The 26,047-nt window shown below is 43.3% G+C and overlaps 1 protein-coding gene across 1 annotated transcript in view; it reads left to right on the top strand.

Annotated features, from left to right (window-relative positions):
• Window positions 1-26,047, top strand: part of LOC308333672 (uncharacterized protein) — a 609,943-nt gene that overhangs the window by 535,442 nt on the left and 48,454 nt on the right. The window contains exons 17-22 of the mRNA XM_080790127.1: window positions 12,661-12,705; window positions 12,985-13,283; window positions 15,422-15,589; window positions 21,072-21,186; window positions 21,975-22,073; window positions 23,199-23,503. Coding sequence (XP_080646253.1) covers window positions 12,661-12,705; window positions 12,985-13,283; window positions 15,422-15,589; window positions 21,072-21,186; window positions 21,975-22,073; window positions 23,199-23,503 — 1,031 coding nt within the window. The remainder of the gene's footprint in view (window positions 1-12,660; window positions 12,706-12,984; window positions 13,284-15,421; window positions 15,590-21,071; window positions 21,187-21,974; window positions 22,074-23,198; window positions 23,504-26,047) is intronic.

The raw sequence follows: 26,047 nt of genomic DNA, 5'->3' as shown, positions 1-26,047 counted from the left end.
CTTTAGATGCTGCAATGTCATCACAGCAGAGCGAGAGAGAGAGAGAGACAGAGAGAGAGAGAGAGAGAGAGAGAGATCAGTATTTTATTTACTGTTTGCCTGGGGGGAGGGGGGGTGCACCGTGTGTGTGTGGGGTCTGCACTTTGCTCCAGATGGCTGTGTGCGTGCGTGCGTGCGTGCGTGCGTGCGTTTCACAAATGCAGAATGCTGGGTTAAATGCTAACTATTGTAGACAGGTAGTTCTTATATTCGAGAGGCGCTAGCCCCTCCTATGCCCAGCTTTGTGTGTCTGTGTGGCTGATTATTGGCTGTTCACTCCTCCATATAGCAATGATTTGATTGGGTGAGCAAGTATATTGAGGATAAATGTCTACGCACGCACACGCACGCACACACACACACACACACACACACACACACACACACACACTCACAAATACATACTATAGCGTTCCAACAGTACCATAATAGTATATTTCCCTTACCCCGTGTCATGTGAGCGTGTCGATTTGAATCACACGTGCGTGCGCGTGTCGTGCACATACACACGTTATTATGAATGCACTCATCACAAAAGCGTGTGCAATTTACAATTTACAATTTATCCTTTATCATTCATCCTTGTCCAGTGTCCACACTTAGCCTTACTCTGGTGTATTTGAGTCAAAGAAGCCTTCTCTGAGTCGGTGGCACTGTCATTGTTGTTGTCGTTGAATCTGTCCTATCGAGTCTCCCTTCCTCCCCTCCTCTCGGGAGACTCTGGGGGTATTGCTCATTTGTACGTTCTGTAGCTTGCTTGGTGCCCTCTTGCGAGTGCTGCGACAGGGGTTGCTGGCCCCTGTTACCCTGCCAGTCTTTCCTGGAGGTCAGCTGTCTCTCCAGCATCACTGACCTTCCTCGTTTGCCATCCAGACTTTCCTGGAAGTCACCCGGGATTCTTCTGATAATTTGTGCAATTGTGCATATATTTCTGGTGTATTATCTTCTTTTCTGCCTTGGCCTCAGCGGCTGCCTTCTCCATCTCCACAAGGGCGGTTCCACCCCAGGTTGTCTTTCTGGTGTATCTTGGCATTTTCTACAATGTTTATGACATAGAAAATAAAACATATGCAATGTAATATTAGATTAAAATATGTTTAAGACTGAACTTAACTTGTGCCTCATGGTGGGGCTTTACCCCAGAGCATTTATCTCACTTTACCCCACACCCACATTTTGGTAAACATAGGCATACCATATTCTGAATTACCAAAAAGAGGACGCGGATGCGCGCATGCACATGCACATGCGCATGCACATGCACATGCACATGCACATGCATGTCGTGGATGTGCATGTGTCGTGCGTGCGCGGTTCTGTTTGAATTAAATTAATTTGTCAAAAAAGTGTGGCTCCTAAATTTGATCAAATATGCTTATTAGTTATGTATTTATTTAAAGCAGTCCACCTCTCACAGTGTTTTTCCACTACGAACCATTGAACGTGCATTGTAATACACATTGGTCTGAATGGTCTGTGAGCGTAGCGATACATATACAGGCGATACGTGTAAAACCCCGGACATTTGAAGGAATTTATAAAACCCCCCCGGACTGCCCGGACAGCCCCCCCAAAAACCTGTCCGGGCAAAAGGGGACGTATGGTAAGCCTAGTAAACAGGACCTCTTTTAGCAATTCAGGCTAATCTTCAGCTAGCAGCAATCTCATGGATGTATTTGTTGGTAGTTCATCAACGTGTATGATTTAAGTTTTTCTACCTGAATTAATTTGCTTGGACACAACAGCTGATTATGTTGACGACAAGAAAATGTACTTTTACATGCAAACATTTTTTTTGGTGAAATAAACATGCTTACCACAGCACAATAAGGTCCTCTCCTCCATGGCAGGTGGGACATGGGAGGGGCTTCAACATATAATGGTCACATGGCACAAATGTGTTGTGGTCATGTGATACAGGGGGTGTCTCAGTTTACCCAGTGTCTCACATTACCCGTCTCCCCTATGCCACAAATCCGTGCAGTAAAACATCAAAGTCCAGTAGGCCTACATTTATCGACGATCCAGCAGCACATGCAGTAGCATACAGTAGGCCTATTATGAATCATCATCATCATCAATGAACATGTGTCAGCCGGATGTTCCGGATGATACTTCCGCCGATAGCTTCTCTGCCGTACGTTGTGACCTGCAGGCTTTACTTTATGCTTCTCTGCCTTACGTTGTGACCAGGCTTTACTTTATGCTTCTCTGCCGTACGTTGTGACCAGGCTTTACTTTATGCTTCTCTGTCTTACGTTGTGACCAGGCTTTTCTTTATGCTTCTCTGCCTTACGTTGTGACCAGGCTTTACTTTATGCTTCTCTGTCTTACGTTGTGACCAGGCTTTACTTTATGCTTCTCTGTCTTACGTTGTGACCAGGCTTTACTTTATGCTTCTCTGTCTTACGTTGTGACCAGGCTTTACTTTATGCTTCTCTGCCTTACGTTGTGACCAGGCTTTACTTTATGCTTCTCTGCCTTACGTTGTGACCAGGCTTTACTTTATGCTTCTCTGTCTTACGTTGTGACCAGGCTTTACTTTATGCTTCTCTGCCTTACGTTGTGACCAGGCTTTACTTTATGCTTCTCTGCCTTACGTTGTGACAAGGCTTTACTTTATGCTTCTCTGTCTTACGTTGTGACCAGGCTTTACTTTATGCTTCTCTGCCTTACGTTGTGACCAGGCTTTACTTTATGCTTCTCTGCATTACGTTGTGACCAGGCTTTACTTTATGCTTCTCTGCCTTACGTTGTGACCATGCTTTACTTTATGCTTCTCTGCCTTATGTTGTGACCAGGCTTTACTTTATGCTTCTCTGCCTTACGTTGTGACCAGGCTTTACTTTATGCTTCTCTGCCTTACGTTGTGACCAGGCTTTACTTTATGCTTCTCTGCCGTACGTTGTGACCAGGCTTTACTTTATGCTTCTCTGCCGTACGTTGTGACCAGGCTTTTATTTATGCTTCTCTGTCTTACGTTGTGACCAGGCTTTACTTTATGCTTCTCTGCCTTACGTTGTGACCAGGCTTTACTTTATGCTTCTCTGCCTTACGTTGTGACCAGGCTTTACTTTATGCTTCTCTGCCTTACGTTGTGACCAGGCTTTACTTTATGCTTCTCTGTCTTACGTTGTGACCAGGCTTTACTTTATGCTTCTCTGCCTTACGTTGTGACCAGGCTTTACTTTATGCTTCTCTGTCTTACGTTGTGACCAGGCTTTACTTTATGCTTCTCTGCCTTACGTTGTGACCAGGCTTTACTTTATGCTTCTCTGCCTTACGTTGTGACCAGGCTTTACTTTATGCTTCTCTGCCTTACCTTGTGACCATGCTTTACTTTATGCTTCTCTGCTTTACGTTGTGACCAGGCTTTACTTTATGCTTCTCTGCCTTACGTTGTGACCAGGCTTTACTTTATGCTTCTCTGCCTTACGTTGTGACCAGGCTTTACTTTATGCTTCTCTGCCGTACGTTGTGACCAGGCTTTACTTTATGCTTCTCTGCCGTACGTTGTGACCAGGCTTTTATTTATGCTTCTCTGTCTTACGTTGTGACCAGGCTTTACTTTATGCTTCTCTGCCTTACGTTGTGACCAGGCTTTACTTTATGCTTCTCTGCCTTACGTTGTGACAAGGCTTTACTTTATGCTTCTCTGTCTTACGTTGTGACCACCAGGCTTTACTTTATGCTTCTCTGTTCCGTTGTGACCACCAGGCTTTACTTTATGCTTCTCTGCCTTACGTTGTGACAAGGCTTTACTTTATGCTTCTCTGTCTTACGTTGTGACCACCAGGCTTTACTTTATGCTTCTCTGTCTTACGTTGTGACCAGGCTTTACTTTATGCTTCTCTGTCTTACGTTGTGACCAGGCTTTACTTTATGCTTCTCTGCCTTACGTTGTGACCAGGCTTTACTTTATGCTTCTCTGCCTTACGTTGTGACCAGGCTTTACTTTATGCTTCTCTGTCTTACGTTGTGACCACCAGGCTTTACTTTATGCTTCTCTGTCTTACGTTGTGACCAGGCTTTACTTTATGCTTCTCTGTCTTACGTTGTGACCACCAGGCTTTACTTTATGCTTCTCTGCCTTACGTTGTGACCAGGCTTTACTTTATGCTTCTCTGTCTTGCGTTGTGACCAGGCTTTACTTTATGCTTCTCTGCCGTACGTTGTGACCAGGCTTTACTTTATGCTTCTCTGTCTTACGTTGTGACCAGGCTTTTCTTTATGCTTCTCTGCCGTACGTTGTGACCACGCTTTACTTTATGCTTCTCTGCCTTACGTTGTGACAAGGCTTTACTTTATGCTTCTCTGTCTTACGTTGTGACCAGGCTTTTCTTTATGCTTCTCTGCCTTACGTTGTGACCAGGCTTTACTTTATGCTTCTCTGCCTTACGTTGTGACAAGGCTTTACTTTATGCTTCTCTGTCTTACGTTGTGATCACCAGGCTTTACTTTATGCTTCTCTGCCTTACGTTGTGACAAGGCTTTACTTTATGCTTCTCTGTCTTACGTTGTGACCACCAGGCTTTACTTTATGCTTCTCTGCCTTACGTTGTGACAAGGCTTTACTTTATGCTTCTCTGTCTTACGTTGTGACCACCAGGCTTTACTTTATGCTTCTCTGCCATACGTTGTGACAAGGCTTTACTTTATGCTTCTCTGTCTTACGTTGTGACCACCAGGCTTTACTTTATGCTTCTCTGTTTTACGTTGTGACCAGGCTTTACTTTATGCTTCTCTGTCTTTCGTTGTGACCACCAGGCTTTACTTTATGCTTCTCTGCCTTACGTTGTGACCAGGCTTTACTTTATGCTTCTCTGTCTTTTTTTTTTTAACTTAAATTTTTATTGTTTTACAAGACAAGACAGAAAAAACAAACTTACAATACATATAACATCACAGACGCACAAAAAATAAAAATAAAAAACAGAAAAAAAATAAAATACAACAGGCATCGACATTGCGTTTTTAAAAAGTTACTTTATCTTTCTAGACATTCACAGTTGTCTCTCATTCCCCTATACCCTTAAATATTGTCCATTTATACCATTTGTCCTCCATCTTTTCTTCTTGTAGCCTCAGACTGTGTGTTAGTTTTTCCATAAAATGAATCTCCTGAATCAAGTCCTCCCATTGTTCCTGTGTTGGAGGTTCCATCTGTCCCCATTTTCTTGTGATAGCTTTTTTTGCTGCCGCCAATAAAATGTTTATCAAATATCTATCCTCTCCTCGTATCTGACCCCCCATCAGGTTTCCTAAATACAAAACATCACACTTCATAGGCACCTCGTATCCACAAAATATCTTTTGTATCTGCTCATGTATCATTTTCCAAAACACATCCATTTTGGGACATTTCCAAAAAACATGTGAGTGATCTACATTTGCATCCCCACAACCTCTCCAACATTGTATCTGTTGCTTCAACTGTTTACTCTTAATTTTTGGTGTTATAAAAAATCTGCATAGGTTTTTCCAAGAGAATTCCCTCCATATCCGTGAATTGGTAGTTGACTGATGCATTCTCCACATATGTGTCCAATCTTTTTCTGTAATTTCTATGTTTAGTTCTGCTTCCCATTTATTTTTAATGTATTCCGTTGAATGACTGCCACTCATCAGAGTTGTATATATTGTTGATATAATTCGAATCTTTTTCCCCTTGTATATATTTTTGATGATTTGGACAATACCATTCACTTCTATGGAGGGCCTCCCTTTGACTTCCTTAGTGTAATAATCCCTTAGTTGCAAATACCTGAAGAAATCATGTTTATCCAACATGTATTTAACACTCAAATCTGTGAAACTCTCCAATGCCCCATTTTTCTCCAAAACACACCATGCCGTCATTCCTCTATTACTCCATATTTTAAATTCCTTATCATACCCTGCCGGTTTAAATGAACTATCAAATGCCATCCATTTTAAAATCTTTATATCCTCTTCTAACTTATATATTTTTACTATTTTAAACCAGATCTCCAGTGTAAACAGTGTGATTGGATCCATACAATGTTTTATTTTCTTAAACTTTTCCTTGTCTCCTATAATATTCTGAATGGGATGTTTGTTGAATTCCTTTTCCATATCTTTCCATTTTGCTATATAATCTGGTTTACACCAACATCCTACATATCGTAATTGGGCCGAATAATAGTACATTTTTAGGTTGGGAAGACTCATGCCCCCTCTTTCCTTTGGGAGTTGAAGTGTTTGAAATCTGACCCTTGGCCTCTGCCCGGCCCACACAAACCTAGAAATCATTCTGTCCCATGTAATAAATTGCCCTTGTGGGACCTCTACAGGTAAGGATTGGAATAGAAAGAGCAGTCTGGATAATACGTTTATTTTAATTGCCTCCAACCTTGAGTTCAGGTCTAGTGGCAAAGTAGCCCATCTTTCAATATCTTTTTTTATCTCCTGATTTAATTTTTCGTAGTTGGCTTTATATAGTGTGGACAAACTTTTTGTTATGTTTATACCCAAATATTTAATACTTTTTTGTTCCCAATTAAAATTGAAGGCTCCCCTTATAGCTGCATTTGGAGCATAGTTTAAAGCCAAAATCTGTGTTTTGGCTATATTGATCTTGTAGCCTGATAAACGACCTATGCTTCTCTGTCTTACGTTGTGACCAGGCTTTACTTTATGCTTCTCTGTCTTACGTTGTGACCAGGCTTTTCTTTATGCTTCTCTGCCGTATGATGTGACCAGGCTTTTCTCTTCACAGATGACTGAGTAAGCCTGAGACCGAGGCTACCCTTGCCTTGCGTTGCTTAGTGGATTGGATGATTGCACTCTCCCACAGTAATGGGGAACAAACAACACATCGCCTATTGGCCTTTTTTACACTTAGACACTAATTGCAGCAATTTGTTGAGGTGCAAAAATAAGAATTTTTGTAAAAGCATGTACTCTTGATTAGTCTTGAATGCTTATAAGTAGCCTACATTTAAAAGCAAGTACTTTTTTACTCTTACTTACATTTTGACTGAGCTTTACTGGAGTAAATTTGACCAGGTCGTATTTTGTACTATTCCGTCCAGCTCTGCTTGTAGGTTGAAGTGTGTTCAGACTTGTGTTGCTCCAAGGTGAGTTTTAGGCCGACCCACTGCAGACAGTTGTGTTTACAGACTGTGATGTTCTCGTGTGAGACCTATAATCTAATCTCTGACACATTCCTCAAGGATCGCTGTTGTTCCAAGGTTATTGACAGAGCATGATTGTGTCGACACGCACGCACGCACGCACGCACACATCCACGCATCCACATACGTATACATACACACACGCCTATTTAGTATAGGGCTCTATACACACAGACATTTTAGAAAATACACACGCATAGAATCATCTCTAAATCTGTGCCAGACGTTGAGCTTGTAGATCTGCTGTTTTTGCTTCTTTTGTGTGACAGAATGACAAAGTAGGGCATTCATTATTAAATAAAGTTAAAATATGGAGATAAGATGTAAGAGGGCATTGCTCTGCAAAAGGTGCATGCGTGTATGTGCGTGCGTGCTCCGTCTTCACTTTTCTGCCCTCACTTGTATCTTCAATATTTACTTTGCTCAGCCAATCAAATCATCGCTATGGGGTGATCAGCCAATCACAAGCCAATGTTTGTGTTCACACAACCTGGAAAGCTGGGCTTTAGGAGGCACTAACGCCCCTCAAAAAGCTGATCTACAAGCTCATACAGGGTGCTTTCTGAGCTTGTAGACCGGCTATTTCCAAATAGAGCTCTCTCTCTCTCTCTCTCTCTCTCTCTCTCTCCCCCCCTCCCCCCCCACCCCTTTCTCCCTATATGTTTCTTTTCCCTCTTTACCTCCTTTATGATGAATTCTTGTTCTGTTCTTCAACTATATAGAAGTGTCTATTTGTACGTCCCTAAATGTTTTGATGAATTGAACAAGGTGGACCCTCTTGTAAACAAGTGTAATGCTTAATTGTGTCGTCCACTCACAGTTAACAGTACAGTGCATTTGTGAGTGGTGCAACCACTCCTACAACCAGCAATGTCCGTGTACACCTATGTATGTGATGTTAATGAGCACCAGTATATGACTATTAGTACCAGTAGGGGGCGCCAGAAACAGAGAGAGGGATAGTGCTGCTCTGTTGCCTGCTAATGAGAGAGAGAGAGAGAGAGCGAGAGAGAGAGAGAGAGGGGGGTGTGTGTGTGTGTGGGGGGGGAGTTGCAACACTCAGTTCACACGGGTCTGATTTTATTAAACAAACACATTGCAGATCGAAACAGGATAATTCAAGCTTTCCGTACAGCTGCAATGTTGATTTTGACGTTGTTTAATACAATTAGATAGGACTGTTCTGTTTGGATGAATGGGCTGTCTATGGGAAGTTGCACCCAAGGTTAATTAAAAGAGGTTAGGAAGCGAAGACTCCATGTTGCTCCCTGGAAGGACAGAAACATGCACAATGGGTCTATATGCAGCCAATACTTCCGCGTTCAGCTTCCTTGGTCTCAACTGCGCATGTTTCTTTCCTTCCATGGAGCAACATGGAGTCCACCGTACGGTCTTCGCTTCCTGTCCTCTTTTAATATAGTCCTAGGTAGCACCTAGGTAGCACCTTGCTGGCAAGATGGCAGCCGTGTGCATATCATCAATGGGCTCCACTGTGGAGGAGTACAAATTAGGATATTACTAATGCAAGTTGCAAATTGCATTATTCAATACCCACAGGTGAAGTTGATTTCATGAGCAGGTAATGAGTTAGAAACGTCTTAAAGATGGAGTGCCACAATTTTTGTATTTTTCCAGTTTTTCATGTGTCTATGAGGTGACAGTACTTCATTAGACACCCTGGAGTTGTTTTCATGTGCAATGATGTATTAACTTTGTATTTAGGGTTTCTTCCTGGAGGCTGAACCACCAGCTGAACCAGACAGTGAGTGGCTGAGACAATATGGCTACGTGGCTCCCCTGGACAGCAGGGACTCATCTAACCAGGATCTGTCTGAAGCCATCAGGGAGATGCAGAGGTCCTACAACCTGTCAGTCACTGGACTGTTGGAGCAGCAAACCATCACGTATGTCTCCTACATCTACTCATGTAGCTCCTTGGTTTGGTCAACCATTTATTGAAACCTTCGCTAGAGAAATAAGACACTCAGAGCTTCATGCTCTGAGACTCATATATATTATTATAGAGCAGGGGTGCCTTTTTTTACTGAGGGCCACATACAGAACAATATAGGAAGGGCTGGGCCACCCACTAGAGATGAGGTATATCGCCTCACCTGTCATGTATTAAAGTTAGCAAAATCAATCAAATGTAGGTCAATTATGCTTGATAATTGAATATGCTTACAGAAATAAAACAGCCTACATCACAACTTTCCATAAATGGGTTTTCATTTATTTTGTAACAAAAAGGGTTGGAACATGGCAGCACATTCTCAAAACAGCAGCCTCATAGCTTCTTAGTCAGGATGGTGATCCCCCTTCACAGCCCTGTATAAAGAGGGGAAAATAAGGGGATGGGTATATTTAAGCTTATTATGCAAATAATTTATTGGGCTTGTTAACACATCAACGTTTGTTAGAAAATGTTATCAACTTTAATTGACTGGATTTATTAAGTAATTGGGCTTGTTAACACGAATACTGTGTAATATATTTTTAACTCGCCTATAATAGGAACAGCAGTTGCACTTAGTGGGAGCAGTGAACTTGGGACTGAGGGATGGCTGGCAGGTCAGGAGTAAGTCTGGTGGTTGAGATGCGAAGGACATCACAGAGATGGCTGTCGCTCATTTTGGTTCTCAATCTGCTTTTGTTCAGAGTTAACAGAGAAAATGTTTGCTCACATATGTATGTTGAGCCGAACAGGCTCATCATTCTTTTTGCGTGGCGTCTCATCAGAGGAAACTTTGCCTTTTCCAAGCTCCGGTAGAAGTCGGGTAAGGAGAGAAGCTGATGTTGATTCTTCAGAGAATTATCACACTGCATTTCGATAAGTTCTAATGCCAGACTGTCTTCCACTTCTTCTGCATCCATCAGGAAGGGAGTCGAGAACAGCTTGATTTCTTTCTCAATGATAGAAAAATCTTGGAAGCGCTGACTGAATTCTGTCATGAGAGATGTGATCACAGACACATATTTCCCCTTTTTAGCAGAAAGGTTGGCCTTTGGAAAAGCGTGGGGAAGTGCACAACATTGAAGTTGCGTAGTTGTGTCTCAAAGAGACGAAGCTTCACACAGAATGCTTTCATGTGCGCATACAATTGTGGGACAAGCTGCTCTTTGCCTTGTAGACTCTTGTTCAGTGTGTTAAGATGACCAGTAAGATCCGCTAGAAATGCCGGGTCTGCCAACCATAGAGGGTCACTCAGCTCATGAAGAGGTCGGTCCTTCTCTTTCAAAAACTGGTAAATTTCTGATCTCAGGGAATAATACCGCTGCAGCACGGAGCCACGACTTAGCCAGCGCACATGAGAATGGGAGAGCACGTCCCCATATTCAGCATCGACATCAGAAAGGAAAGCTTGGAATTGTCTGTGGTAGAGCCAGTGCCGTATCCAGGGAATAATCAGCAGGGGGGCATTCATATTTCCAAGGGGGGCACTTGATTTTTAAACCTGTAAAACATTAAAAATAATGGTGGGGTAGGGTTCTGGACTGGGGGGGGCACCAAGTCTATCTGGGGGGGCAGCGCCCCCTAGTGCCCCGCCGTAGAAACGGCGCTGGGTATAGCCCTCGTGCTCCAATTATGTTGACAGTTTTCACAACAGTGTCCATCACATCGTCAAGCTGGACTTTGTTGGCACAGAGGGCTTCTTGGTGAATGATACAGTGCATTTTAACAGCCCTCTTGCACCTTGGCACACACCATAGAGGCCATTCCTTTGCGCTCCCTTGTCATTGCTGGAGCCCCATCCGTTGTATACGCATCATTTAATCAGGGGCTCGAAGGAGTTATTGCTGTTGGGTGTGAGAGGCATGTACATTTTAGGGATGTGTAAATGTGTCCAAAATGAAAATCGATCATTATCAATAATTTTAACTCTTGAGAGTTAATAAGGGTCCATTTGATTACTAACTACATATTTTAAATGAGGACCACTGGTGGTCCCTGGCAGTGGCGGCCGGTGACATTTGTCCTAGGGAGGGCGCTATAACAAAATCAAGAAAACATGCACTAGGTATCATAGATTAAATATCTACTGAGGGAGCCTGTCTAAAGTTTATTAAATATATCTACTAAGGGAGCCTGTCTAAGGTTTATTAAATACATCAAAATGTAACAAAAGGTTCATATAGGGTTAAAGAAACAAACCTGAGACAGAAGGACCAGTGCCATAAAAAAGTGCAATGGCTCAAAGCCACATGACCTTGCTACAGTGGCTTTAACATTAACAAAAAAATAAACAAAACGTCCTTATAAAAGAACCCTCAAAGCCATGACTCTGCCACCTTATGGCTTAATTTTTACTTTTTGTACATACATTTGTGATGATTACATCAGGTTTGTCTGGACCCAGCTCTTTAATTCTTATTTTTTCTTGCAGTGTCCTTCTCTCAAATGGTGTTTTCTGCAGTGATTTCACAGAGTTTTATTTTTCCTCTTATTTTTCCATTATGCAAGTGAATTAAACTATTATTATATTGACTTTACCTGGCTCCATTCATCTGTCTCATCCCTCGTTTTTCTAGCGTATGTTGTTGTGGCTGTAAACCCTATGTCAAACTGTGCTGTAATGTGTATGCTGCCCCCAAGTGTTTTGTGGTGTGAATAACGTCATGGATCGCACATATTTCGCGACCCAGTGGCTTCCTATAGTTTGTATTGAAGACCTGTGTACCGCAATGCATTACTCTTCAGTGCTGAGAACCAAGGGCTACATATGGACGGCGTCCATATGTAGACGCGCACCAACACGTGACACACACTAACCAATCAGAAACGTCATACGTCAAACGTAAATAACATTTGACATTTCATGGAGGCTTAATACTAACGTGGCAGCATATTACAACTTTTAATCACTGCATTTGGTTAGTGGCTACTTATATTATATAATATTAACGTTTCTGGATTGCTAATTTTAAATAAATTACAGGCTGTAGATTTCGTTTCTCAGTCATTCTTATTCACGTTTTATTCAGGGGGTGGGCATGGTGGTGCGGCGCACCAGCGCCCCCTATGGACGCACCGCCACTGGTCCCTGGACCACTGTTGAGCCAATTGATCACCATAGCAACCCCAGCCTAGGCCTGATTAGGTAAATTCCCAACACCTGCTAAATCCTCTAAACCTGTATCTTGATTGGAATCAATCTCCACTCACACTCCTCTCAGTCATGCAGCTACACAGACACATCCCAGTACAGTACAGTACAGTACAGTACAGTACAGTACAGTACAGTACAGTACAGTACAGTACAGCACAGTACAGCACAGTACAGTACAGCACCACTCAATTCAGACGGGTCTGATTAAAGACGTCTGACATGGAGAGCTAAATTGTAGGCTACTGGACATTATATTCTGGTATCTTCAGCTCTAATGTCTCCTTGTCCCCCCCGTCCCTCAGAGCCATGAAGAGCTGTGGCATTCCTGCCACGGCCAACGTGGGGTGGAGCAGCTACGTAGCGTCTGGAGCCAAGTGGGACAAGTATGACCTCACTTACAGGTACAAATAGAACAGTTTTGATTGGTCTTCAGGTATTTGTATTGATGTGCCAATAATCTATACATCATCAAGACACCTTATTATCTACCACAAAACTGGACACATTGGGACACTTTCCTAATATTGACCGAGACTTCATGAACGTCAGGCCAAACCGGCCAAACCCAAACTGTGTTTTGTCTTCCTGTGGGATTACTGTGGGGTTAGTTAGGGAATGTAATACTCCACTTGGACAGCTTTGCTTAGTTTGTCTCTCTTTGCCTCTTCCTCTTCCTCTAGTGTTGAGACCTATCCACCTAGAATCCCACATCAGGACACATTAAAGGCCATCCATAGAGCCTTCAAAGTCTGGAAGGATGTCAGTCCTTTCACCTTTGAGTATATTCCCTACAACGACATCTATAACGGCCACCGCGATGAGGAAGACATCATGATCTCCTTCCACTCAGGTCCTCACAGAGGCCATGACTTTAGATCATCGGACCTGGCACATTCCTCCGAACCCATGCCTGGGAGGAGTGTTTACGTGCACTTCAACTCAGACAAGCAATGGAGCGTCACCAACCAGCATGTGCGAGGTAAGAGATGGTGTCACTTGGACACAAAGTGAGTTTTGCGCTATAGAGTGTCTCAGTCCTTTCAGAACGACGAGTAGCACAGGAAATGATTTTCCATTCTTTACCTCCATAGGCTTTTCAAAAAATCATGACAATGAACACAATGTTTTGGGCCGATCAAATAATTTATAAGAAGAAAAACAAAACAAATAGTGTTGTCGCCTGCCTTTATTTTCTTCTTTCTAATTATTTGATCGGCCCAAAATATTGTGTTTGTTGCAGGGGGGCAGTCAGACAGATATTTTGTGAAGCCACTATGGAAATCGGGACTTCCTGAAAGTTCATATAATGGCCTGTTGTGGCGCTGTCATTGGGCCCAAAAAAACCCATATCTCCATAGAGGTCCATTTATTTGGGCCCAACTTCACCTAGACTGTATTACCTTAATAAACATGGTCATGAATACTTAATATATATTATTATATAATACTGAATATAAACGGCTTCTTCCTTTGGGTGAATCTGGGTGTGTTGTTGTTGTCTGCTCTGATGATGCCACCGCATTGAGCTACAGGCTGGGTTGGTTGTGCACCGGTGAGCCAAGGGGGGTAGGACCCAAATGCAGGACAGAGAGCAGGAATGTTCTAATTAAATGATTTATTATGCAGAAAAGCAGTTAAGCTTACAAACAAAGTTAGGAAATTCCAAAAAGCTAAAACTCTTCCAAAAAGTTCACAAAACACGAAACGGAAAAGCAAACCTTTCGAAGAGCAATCGGTAAAGTCCAATAATGCAGAACCTCTCAGAATGACAAAACACAGAGCACTAGGACCTCAGGACAGCTCGGGGACTAGCCGCAATTTGCAACTCTAGATTTCTTTATAATGGGATGAATCTAGAGTTGCAATACCCTCCATTGACTCCCCACTCATCTTTTTTGGTTTGCGATCTGCTTGTCTTAAACGACGTTAAACCCACCAACATTGCAGCTATAGTACAAACTGGAATTATCCTCTTTCAATCTGCCGAGCTTGTTTTTCATAAAAATCCACCGTAGAGATGTTATGAGCTACTTTCTGTCAAGACATCCTCTGCAAGTGATTCTTTTTCTAAGTGTTACAGTTTGGAAGCACTCGTTTTTGTTAACGGCTCGCGCTGCTGCCTCCTGCATTATGTGCAAATTCGAAACAGGTGGAACGCAGGGCCGTTCAGTGACGTACGACGAGTGCTTCCAAACTCCAGCACTTAGAAAAATAATCACTTGCAGAGGATGTCTTGACAGAAAGTAGCTCATAACATCTCTATGGTGGATTTTTATGGAAAAACAAGCTCGGCAGATTGAAAGAGAATAATTCAAGTTTGTACTACAGCTGCAATGTTGGTGAGTTTAACATCGTTTAAGACAAGCAGATCGCAAACCAAAAAAGATGAGTGGGGAGTCAATGGAGGGTATTGCAACTCTAGATTCATCCCATTATAAAAAAATCTAGAGTTGCAAATTGCGGTTACTCGGGGACAAGGAAGTATGATCTGACAGTGTGTTTGTGGAATGAGTCCAGTCTTATAGGGAGCAGGGTAATTGCAGGAGTGTTCACAGGTGTGGAATGGGCGTGGCACTGTAGGGCTGAAGAGGGGGTGGAAACGGGTGTGTGACAATGACTGAGATAGGGAATGGAGAGTGGGAGTGGCTGACATGGAAAACATGGTCTGTAGGGAGACAGACCATGACAATACGTCCGACAGGCTGCTGAAACTCGTCCTGTGAGAAACGTTCCGGGGTGAATAAACGGACGGCCGTGCACATGCAACGAAATATCGCGAGTCGGCTGGTGATTTCGATTCGATTTCGATACGAATCGAGAATCGTGACAGGCTTATAAAATACTAATTAATTCTAGATTAATAGACATTAAAGAGACCAGAGATTTCTCGGGTTGTCACAAGAGGTTGCAAGCAAGAAAGCAGAGACACTGTCTGGCCTATATTGTGATATTGCGGAAATTTGCACTAATGTATCTTCTGTTCTGCAGTCGTCCCCCCGTCTGCCTGCACCACTTCCCTAAACATGTAGGAGGAGGTGGTGCCCCCAGACGCAAAAACAAATGGATAACAAAAACGTCTTTTATTTTACTGAAGGAGTTCTTCTTCCATCCATCCAGGTTCCTACAATGTGTTTCTGGTAGCGGTCCATGAGCTGGGCCACAGCCTGGGTTTGGGTCACTCTGACGACACATCGTCCATCATGCACATAGAATACAAATGGAGGGAGACTGATGACTTCCAGCTGCCAGCAGATGACCGCCAGGGGATTCAAGACCTCTACGGAGGTGAGTGGAAATGGTTAAACTACAACTTGATATATAATAATACTTCACTGCAGTTGAAGCCAGAACAACTTGGATTGTAGTGTGTTATATATTTAATCCTGTAGATTTTATATCAGTGTAATTCATAATTATGAATTCATTATTCAAAAATCTGAATTATAAGATTAAAAATTAAGAGTAAAAAACAATCTGAATTTTAGAAGGGGCACCAGTGAAATGAGTTTAGGAATAAGCACATGATTAATTTGTATTTAACCCACTAATAAAATAATTAAAAAGATTATAAAATAATAAATTATTTTATCTCAATAAATCTATGGAATCTGAAGGTAAGAGATCTTTCCCATTACATAGCCTTTCTTACTTTGCATGTGTCAAAAACCAGTAAGTTCAACTCTTGAGCAAATAATAGACTTGTTTAAAAATGTATCAATTTATTTCCACACCTAAGCTTATAGACAAACTCAGTAGAACAATAATCAAATGCATTCTTAAACAAGAGTTAATGCAGGTTCAAATAGATTTTAAGAAACAAATCAAATGATAATGAAATTATATGATAGATAATGTCCTTTGCCATGAACTTAGAAACTTGATATGCATCACTTTCCTGAGCGTTGGTTTGTTGAGAGCTTTGAGAGAGAGGCAGACTGGGGTCGTCTGTCTTCTGAGGGAGAGAGGTCGCGTGGCAGGCGGCAAGCGGCAGGGGTTGGATCGCTGGTCTGGGTATAACAAGCTTCTTGTTGTAGTGCCTTGTATTGCCTGGGATCGCCTGGGACGCTCAGGTCAGAGCGTCGGGAGCTGGTCTGTGTAGCGATGTGGCCAAGACCCTCTCATCAGACATCCTTCTCTCTGGTTCCTCTCCTCTCCCTCCATCCGGGTCCTGGATTCCTATCCGATCCTCTGGATCCCACTAGTCCTATACCTCTGGACTATCCTGGACTATCCTGGCTGGGCTTCTCTCTGCCTCCTCAATATATGGTTCTCTTTGTTGTGCAATGCATGGCTCAGTTACCATATGTCACTCTTATTGCAAGATGGAGACATTGAGATGTCTTGTGACATTCCCAGACGTTGTCAACATGTTGCTGTTAGGCAAAGTTTATTTGAAGTTCATTTTGGGAAAGGTGTACGCATGCACTTATCATGGCTTTAGATTTCACATAACACATACATCTGCAATAATTACATTTATTGTACAGTGAATGTCATATTTCCAGTTGATGGTCAAGGAATTGTGAATGAATGCTTTTATGACTGAGTGGAACATTCAACCATTATGACATATCCAAAGTCAGGGTGTACGTGATCTGTGGCTTAACACATTCTGTACAAAACACGTCTGGAAACGTCATAAGGATCAGAACCGAGTGGTACCTTAGACGTCTGTGGACGTCCTAGCGACGTCCAAACGACGCGGGGCGAGATAATAATATTCAGAATTATTCCTTCTTTTTTTTTTGGCATTTCGCTTTTCGCTTGCCGTATGCTAACGCTCTGTGCAAATATTAGCTTGTCATGGACTCCCATGTTAGCGCGGCGGAAAGAATGACTCGTATCTCCTCATCCAGGGCGCTCTCCGTGGTGATGAATGGATCGATATGCTGGCGCTGCATTTCTGCTCCTCATCCGTCTCTCCCGCAAAATATGAACGCTTTTTGGAGTTTATATAAATATAGTAAGATGATCGGGGATTATGAGCTCACTTTGTCAAGTCAATTTTTTTAAGAAAGTGTTTCCGGTTCATGGCTTTCAGAGTAAAAGCGATCACTACTCTGGCGACTACTCTGGCACCCCGGAGCGTCTATTTTGATGCACTTCCTGTACTAGATGTGTTAATCCAGCTGAAATGGAATCAAGTCTTTATGGTACAAGGGTATCCCATGGTCTGTAGGGAAACAAGTCAATAGATCGTGTACTTCCTTGTATATGAACACGAAGGCCAGTGGTGCCTGGAATTCGACAGTTCCCAGTAAGAGTGTGTACATTTGTGCACACAATTCTACCACCATGGGCAGGATTTGGACAGACTTAGGTCACATTCTGACCAGAGAGCTTTGCTGCGATTAAAACGAATCCTGCTGCGCATTTTCAGAAAGTGCACTTCGTTTGGCAGGTGTGAAGGCTCATTCGAATCCTAATGCGTATCAAAGAACCGCATTTTACTCCGAGCAAAAACGGGGGTTTCGCTTCGCTTCCAATCGCACTTGATTACGATTCGGTGCAGGTGTGAATGCAATCCGCAGTAAATAAAGGAAATGAAGCGAAATGGTCGAATGAGGAGACTGAAGCCCTGATCGAAATGAGCACGAGTACATTAATCAATTGCTTAAGAAAACACATAAAAACACTGCAGTGTATTATAGCCTACAGAATATTCTGTCTGTCTGTCTGTGCCGTAAACATGGAGCTGTCACTGTGTGGGGACTGGGGAGCAGGGAATTTCATCTCGATAAACTTTTTACAAACATTTTGCGCTGCTGTCTGTTATATCAGTGTGCTCAGCGCTGTGCCTCCATGCCCAAAAGTGTGTGGCGTGGCTGCATGTGTATAGTGAGAGAGCGAGAGAGCTGGGGGGGTCCAGTCCCAGACGGCACGACACATGCACGTTATGAGTATAATTTTATCACCATAGATTTCACTGTGTTGTAGGCTAGGTTTATGAATGGAACACATTGATAAAGGTCCCCCCTGCTGCGTTTCCAATTGCTACGGATGACAGTATGAAGGCAAACTGCAGCAAATTAAATATGCAAGAATCCCAAAATCTCCGCCCGTACGCATGAGTCTACCGAAGTATTAGGTGAGAATGTGACCTAAGTCAGTGTACCATACTGACCATTCTTGAGGGTCAATAGGTCAGAAAACTCCTCTGCAGGCTATAACTGTCCGACTCCTCCACTTACATGCACTGGGTGCATGTGACGTCAGTATGGGAGAGAGAGAGAGATCACTTCATTTGTTCATTAGATCATCCAATGCTGTATGTGCTATAGCTGGATGTGATAGCTTAATTGTGCCTTTATACCCCTCGTTTACTACAGTAGCTTTGCAGCTGCAGTTGAATCCAGATCAACTTGGATTGTAGCTTTGCAGCTGCAGTTGAATCCAGATCAACTTGGATTGTAGCTGCTGCTAAAAGATATGAAGGTACAAACGTGGGGTGTATCTTTTGAGGCGTATATACGTTGGTATATACGTTGGTCTCAAGACATCGAGAACAGTTTCCAGGACAATGAGAAAGCTGGGGTGGTGTACCTGGACCTGACTGCCGCATACGAAGTTCATCATGGAGACGCTCTCCAACCGCAGCTTCATTCTCCAGACCAGCAGTGGGCAGTGCAGTAGGCTCAGAAGACTGAGGAACGGGGTACCGCAGGGGTCTGTCCTCTCGCCAATGCTGTTCAATATTTACATTCATGACCTACCGGATACATCGTCCAGAAAGTATGGCTACGCAGACGACCTTGCCATCATGTTCAGTCGACCAACATGGAAGGCGATGGAAGAGGGCCTGAATGAAGACATGGGCACCATGGTAGCATACCTCCAAAGGTGGCGTCTACAGCTTAGCGTTGGAAAGACAGTCGCTGCGGCATACCACCTTAGCAACAGAGAAGCAAGGAGGGAGCTTGAGGTGAGCGTTGACGGCAAACGCCTGGAGGTCCAGCAAGCCCCGAAGTACCTCGGCGTGCGTCTGGATCGGACACTGTCCTTCAGTCAACACCTCAAGGAACTCAAGGCCAAGGTGACATCCAGGGTTGCACTGATCCGCCGCCTCGCTGGGACAACCTGGGGAGCCTCCGCCAAGACGCTGCGTATATCCACCCAAGCCCTGGTCTTCTCAGCAGCGGAATACTGCGCCCCAGTCTGGAACAGAAGCCCACATGCAAGAATGGTCGACGTGGCAATCAACAACGCCCTTCGGATCATTACGGGATGCCTGAAGCCCACCCCTGTGTCCCACTTGCCAGTCCTTGCGGGAATAGCTCCGGCCGGCCTCCGACGTCCTGGCCAGGAAAGCCCAAAAGCAGGATTGGCACATCCTGCATGGCACCACCACAACTCCAGTGCCCCCAAGCAGTCTCGTCACCCCTACAACAGGGCAGCACAGGAGATGCTCAACGCCACCCCTGAGGCCATCTCCAGAGATGCATGGCTAGCAACAGCGTGGAAGCAGGAGTGGGAGTCAGCCGGGCCCTCCCGCATGCATCGGTTCATCTGGGATCCAGGAGTTGGCGACATAGGAGGAGAGGATCTTCCTCGCAAACAATGGACCACACTGAACCGCTTAAGAACTGGGGTTGGGCGCTTCAATGCATCATTGCAGAAGTGGGGACTGGCAGACAGTGCGGCATGTGAGTGCGGTGCCCCTGAGCAGACCGCCGATCATGTCATCTTTACCTGCCCCTTACACAGACCGCCCTCAGAGGACCATGTCATCTTCACCTGCCCCTTACACAGACCGCCCTCAGAGGCCGGCCTCTTTGACCTGGGACCAGAGATGCGGGCGTGGCTCCACGACACCGAGTTGGACCTCTAACGTTACACGAAAGAAGAAGAAGACAGTCCGACAACATGCGTGGCCGTTTTAATAAATATTTCAATCAATCAATCACAATAATCACCCTGCCATTGCTCCCAAGATACATACGTGGCCTGTTAAGACAGTCAGGGTTAGGGAGGGTAGGGTTTTGGGTGAGGTGTCGGACTAAACACATGCACCCTTATCGTTGTGTACCTTCATGTCACACACGTGACCTGAATGATGTCAACATTTTAATCCATTTTATGTTTTATTGTAGCAAACACGTTATGATGATTTGAGGGTTCCATTATTTAATGTAGAACAACTTGGGCTTTTCTGGGAAGATGATGGTCAGAAGTTGGAGTGGTTATTTAATCATGAACTATTTAAGACGTCACAGTTTGTTTCTAGAGCCTGGAGTAGAAGACAATCTCCATATCCGGTCTGCTGCTACAGGCCCAATCTTATTATTTTATTTATTTTCTATATTATAATTATGTCATGCCATGTATGACGCTTGGGTGTTTTTAGATGGTTAATTATTTTATCATGTCAGTTCATTGTTTATGTAAAATGAAAGTAAAAGTGTCCTGCAGGTCCATTTGGGCTTTGCTTCCTTGGACGCATGGCACTAAAATAAAGATCAATCAATCAATCAATCAATCAATCAATCAATCAATCAATCATAGTACCTCCCCCTATAGTACCTCCCCCATAGATAAACATTGTGAAAATAATCTACACTTATAATAAATTATATAAAATAGTTGTTTTAGATCACGTTCATTATTGATTACGTTAGTTTGCAGTGTTTTATTATTTTAACCAAAGGTGATGTAATGTTACACACCACATTATTCATACATTAATCATTGTTAGTGTTCATTCCTAGTGTAAAATGCTGTATACTCAGCCCACTGTTAATTGAGTGCATCAATGTTTATTCCTCCACAGACCCTCCAGAAAAGCCCTCGGTATCAGCGAGTCCACCAGGAGGCGTTGTTGAGGGCAGCACGTTGAACCAATGGGTGCGAAGAGGGGCACAGCCATGTGCGAGACTTGACAAAGGGTGAATTGGAGTGAGACTCAATGTGATAGTAATATCCTATTGGCCAATTGGAGTGAGACTCAATGTGATAGTAATATCCTATTGGCCAATTGGAGCCAATTGGAGTGAGAGTTAATGTGATAGTAATATCCTATTGGCCAATTGGAGCCAATTGGAGTGAGACTTAATGTGATAGTAATATCCTATTGGCCAATTGGAGCCAATTGGAGTGAGATAATGCATCATATTAACCCCTTGAGTATAGTATGCGCCCTTGAGCACGACATGACACCCCTCGAGTATATCTGACTGAACTAACTCTGCAAGCTATAATCATCATTTAATCAGGGGCTCCAAGGAGTTATTGCTGTTGGGTGTGAGAGCCGCGGAGGCATGTAAATGTGTACGTCTTCAGCGTAACAGTGGAAGGATATATGGTGTTTTGGGAGGATGGGTCCGAGGGGGAGCATATATAGCAGGAATAGTAGAGGCCAAAATAGAGCCCTGGAGTGTCTGTCTGTCCAAGCACGAAAATAGCGTTTGTTCACCACCAAGTGTCACTGTTGAACAGCCTAACACACAGACACACACAGGGCAGGGAGGAGGGCTAGTACAGTACAGTACAGTACAGTACAGTACAGTACAGTACAGCACAGCACAGCACAGCACAGCACAGCACAGTACAGCACCACTCAATTCAGACGGGTCTGATTAAAGACGTCTGACATGGAGAGCTAAATTGTAGGCTACTGGACATTATATTCTGGTATCTTCATCTCTAATGTCTCCTTGTCCCCCCCGTCCCTCAGAGCCATGAAGAGCTGTGGCATTCCTGCCAAGACCAACGTGGGGTGGAGCAGCTACGTAGCGTCTGGAGCCAAGTGGGACAAGTATGACCTCACTTACAGGTACAAACAGAACAGTTTTGATTGGTCTTCAGGTATTTGTATTGATGTGCCAATAATCTATACATCATCATGACACCTTATTATCTACCACAAAACTGGGCACATTGGGACACTTTCCTAATATTGACCGAGACTTGATGAACGTCAGGCCAAACCGGCCAAACCCAAACCGTGTTTTGTCTTCCTGTGGGGTTACTGTGGGGTAGGCATGCCGCGGTTTACCGAATTTCGGTAATACCGCGACAGGAACAGCCACGGTGTTGATACCGTGAGATTTCCGAGCATACGGTATTTTAATACAGCGTCGTTGGGCGGCGCATGCTGCGCATATGCAAAGCAACTCCACTCACACACTAAGGCAAAACATTTATTTTCACCACACAGCTGCAGTAGATTAAAAAGTTGCTTCCTACCTTTGAGTTAGTGTTGCTGAAAGACACCCAGATCCAATTGTATATTCCATATTTCTATTTGTACTATAAGAGTGAACTAGTGTCAACACGGAGGCACACAGTGACAGTTGTGAGCATGCACAGATTGCACTACCTCTGCTACAGGGTACGCCATTAAAACGGCCATTAGGGGGAGCCATAGTACAGTGAAATACAGTGGGGAATATCTATTGATTCATTGATTGAATACTTTATTGGCAGAAATGTAATCAGTATAGGGTACAGTCAAACACATCACAAAGGGATCACTGAAAAAAGTCCTTGCTGTCTTGTTCCATTCGGCCCTGGCCCAGGACCGAATGGAAACAAGACAGCAAGGACTTTCAATCAATTCATAATCATGACAAATAACACAATTCAAATTATCATAAAAGGTAAAAATACAAAAATAAGATATGTAGGCCTGCAGGTTGGGGAACAAAGAAGGCCTTCTAAGGAGGTGGGGGTAGTCTCTAGACATAGGTGTGTGTGTGTGGGGTGGGGGGGGGGGGGATTTTTTTATTTATATAAATACCGTGGAATACCGAGGTATAGATTATCAATACCGGCACCGTACCGTACTGTAAAATCTCATACCGTGGCATGCCTACTGTGGGGTTAGTTAGGGAATGTAATACTCCACTTGGACAGCTTTGCTTAGTTAGTCTCTCTTTGCCTCTTCCTCTTCCTCTAGTATTGAGAACTATCCACCTAGAATCCCACATCAGGACACATTAAAGGCCATCCGTAGAGCCTTCAAAGTCTGGAAGGATGTCAGTCCGTTCACCTTTGAGTTTATTCCCTACAACGACATCCATAACGGCCTCCGCGATGAGGAAGACGTCGACATCATGATCTCCTTCCACTCAGGTCCTCACAAAGGCCATGAATTTACATTATCGGACCTGGCACATTCCTCCTCCCCCAAGCGTGGGATGAGTGTTTTCTTGCACTTCAACTTAGACTGGCAATGGAGCGTCGCCAACCAGGATGTGCAAGGTAAGAGATGGTGTCACTTGGACACAAAGTGAGTTTTGCGCTATAGAGACAACCGGAATTAGTTGAATTTGTTACAATTAACAGGACACTTCAACTGAAATTAAGTGAGATTTAACATCAATGATGTTTTTGGTTCAGCTGTAATGCTACAGAACAGTGCAAGGTGCACAACTTACATCTCATTCATTGCATTCCTTTTGTATGAATGCAAACAAATAAAAAACACATCATTACTTTGCAAACTAACTAACTAAACTAACTTATCAACAATAAGATGACTACTCTGCAGTATTCTTCCTGGTTTATATTAACCGATTACATGCCGCCACCAGATGGCTCCACTGAGAGCAGTTTCATGAAAATGCTCCTCTTTACAGCCACACTTTAGAAGTTTAGAGCCGTAAGTGATCGTGTGATGAGTAGGCATGTAACGATGCACTCAACTCACGATCCGATTCGTATCACGATATCATGTTCACGATACGATTTTTCACGATATTTTAAACAAAGAATATTACCGCTTTTTATTATTTATTAATTATTTATTATTATTATTATTATTATTATTATTATTTATATTATTATTTATCTTCCCCCGAGCTTTTTTCAAATTTTCTATTTAACTACATTGCAAAAGAAGTGGCATTACTTTTGACAGTGCAGAAACATAATTGCCTTCCTTGATGTATTAATGAGCATTACCTGGGCACAGTCACAGACACACAGTTCCCCTCTACAGTCACAGACACACAGCTCCCCTCTACAGTCACAGACACACCCAGCTCCCCTCAAAAACAACGTTTTATTGCTTAATCTTTTGTAGTCACTATTCATTGATTCACTGGCATACCTTTGAAAATACCTTATTGAAATTAAAATGTGATTTATTGAGATTCATTAATTATAAGGCCTCTAATTAGATTAACGTTTTTAAGCGAGCAGCCTTATTATTTACTTTTTATTTGATGTAGTTACTTAGAGTAGAGCTTAACAATAATGTCATCTATCTCACCCTAACCCTAACCCTTAAAGAAACTTCTCAAAATGATGTGAGGACATAAAACCCAAGTTTTATATTGTTGATGCTATTCTCATTCTCATTAGTTATTAGTCAAATAAAAGTGTCTTATTGCAGAGAAACAAGTGTTTTTCTTTACTAATCAAAACATTAGCCTAAATTAATGATCATACAGTGCTCTGTTGGAAATAGGAGGTTTTTAAAAATATCCATTGAATCGTATCGAAAATCGTATCGTATCGAATCGTGACCTTAACATCGAAAGTTGAATTTAAGCGTGGATTAGACAAATCGTGACAGCCCTAGTATTTTACTGTCTGTTAGCTGTTTACATTAGCATCCACGTAGCCTCCGGTGTCTCCCATGTGGTGTGACGTCATCCAATATCCAAAATCTGCTCGTACGCACTGCACACGCGCTGCACACGCACTGAACACGCAATGCACACTCACTGCACACGCACTGCACACGCGCTGCACACACACTGCACACACACTGCACACGAACTGCACACGCACTGCACACTCACTGCACACGCACTGCACACACGCTGCACACGCACTGCACACGCGCTGCACACGCGCTGCACATACACTGCACACGCACTGCACACGCACTGCACACTCACTGCACACGCACTGCACACGCACTGCACACGCACTGCACACGCGCTGCACACACACTGCACACACACTGCACATGCACTGCACACGCACTGCACACACACTGCACACGCACTGCACACACGCTGCACACGCTGTTACAACTCATATGTCTAGGCGTAAGATGAGTAGGCAACATAAGAAGGAGGAACAGGAAACCATGATCAAATGTTTTATTATAATAGTATATATAATAAACCGTGATCAAAAGATATTTACAATAATGGCTCTTAAACAATCAAAAGAAAATACAATAAAGAAACAACGCCTTTCCGAAGGGCTTCCCCCCCGACGAGCTGTCAGCCACAGACTGACTATGTAGGTAACGGTGCACCCATTGGCCACTGGGTGACACGTGACCGGCAACCAATAAGGGAGGCAGGCGTTGGTCAGACGCCTGACTAGAGCCGGCCCCTCGATGATGTCACTGACAAGGTAAACACAGACAATCCAACCTGGAGTGGAGAAGAACACATATGTAATAGAAGGCGCTCTCTATTCCAATATATCGTTCATAACAAGTCTACTTAGATGTATAGTTATATACAGTATATATAAGGGATATCACAGATAGGTCTATATACATAATATACCAGAACAATACCACCAGTTACCTCATATAAATATATACATAATATTAACCAATAAATATATATATTTGTACTACATCGTATTGCAGGCTGGGTTGGTTGCGCAGCGGCATATACGTCCGACAGGCTGCTGAAACTCGTCCTGTGAGAAACGTTCCGGGGTGAATAAACGGACGGCCGTCAGGCCGTGCACATGCAATGAAATATCGCGAGTCGGCTGGTGATTTCGATTCAATTTCAATACGAATCGAGAATCGTGACAGCCTTATAAAAT

The sequence above is a fragment of the Protomyctophum bolini genome, assembly GCF_963924005.1.
Source record: "Protomyctophum bolini genome assembly, chromosome: 18".
NCBI classification, from domain to species: domain Eukaryota; kingdom Metazoa; phylum Chordata; class Actinopteri; order Myctophiformes; family Myctophidae; genus Protomyctophum; species Protomyctophum bolini.
Note: the sequence above shows the minus strand (reverse complement) of the source record. Positions and strands in the feature narration are given on the sequence as shown.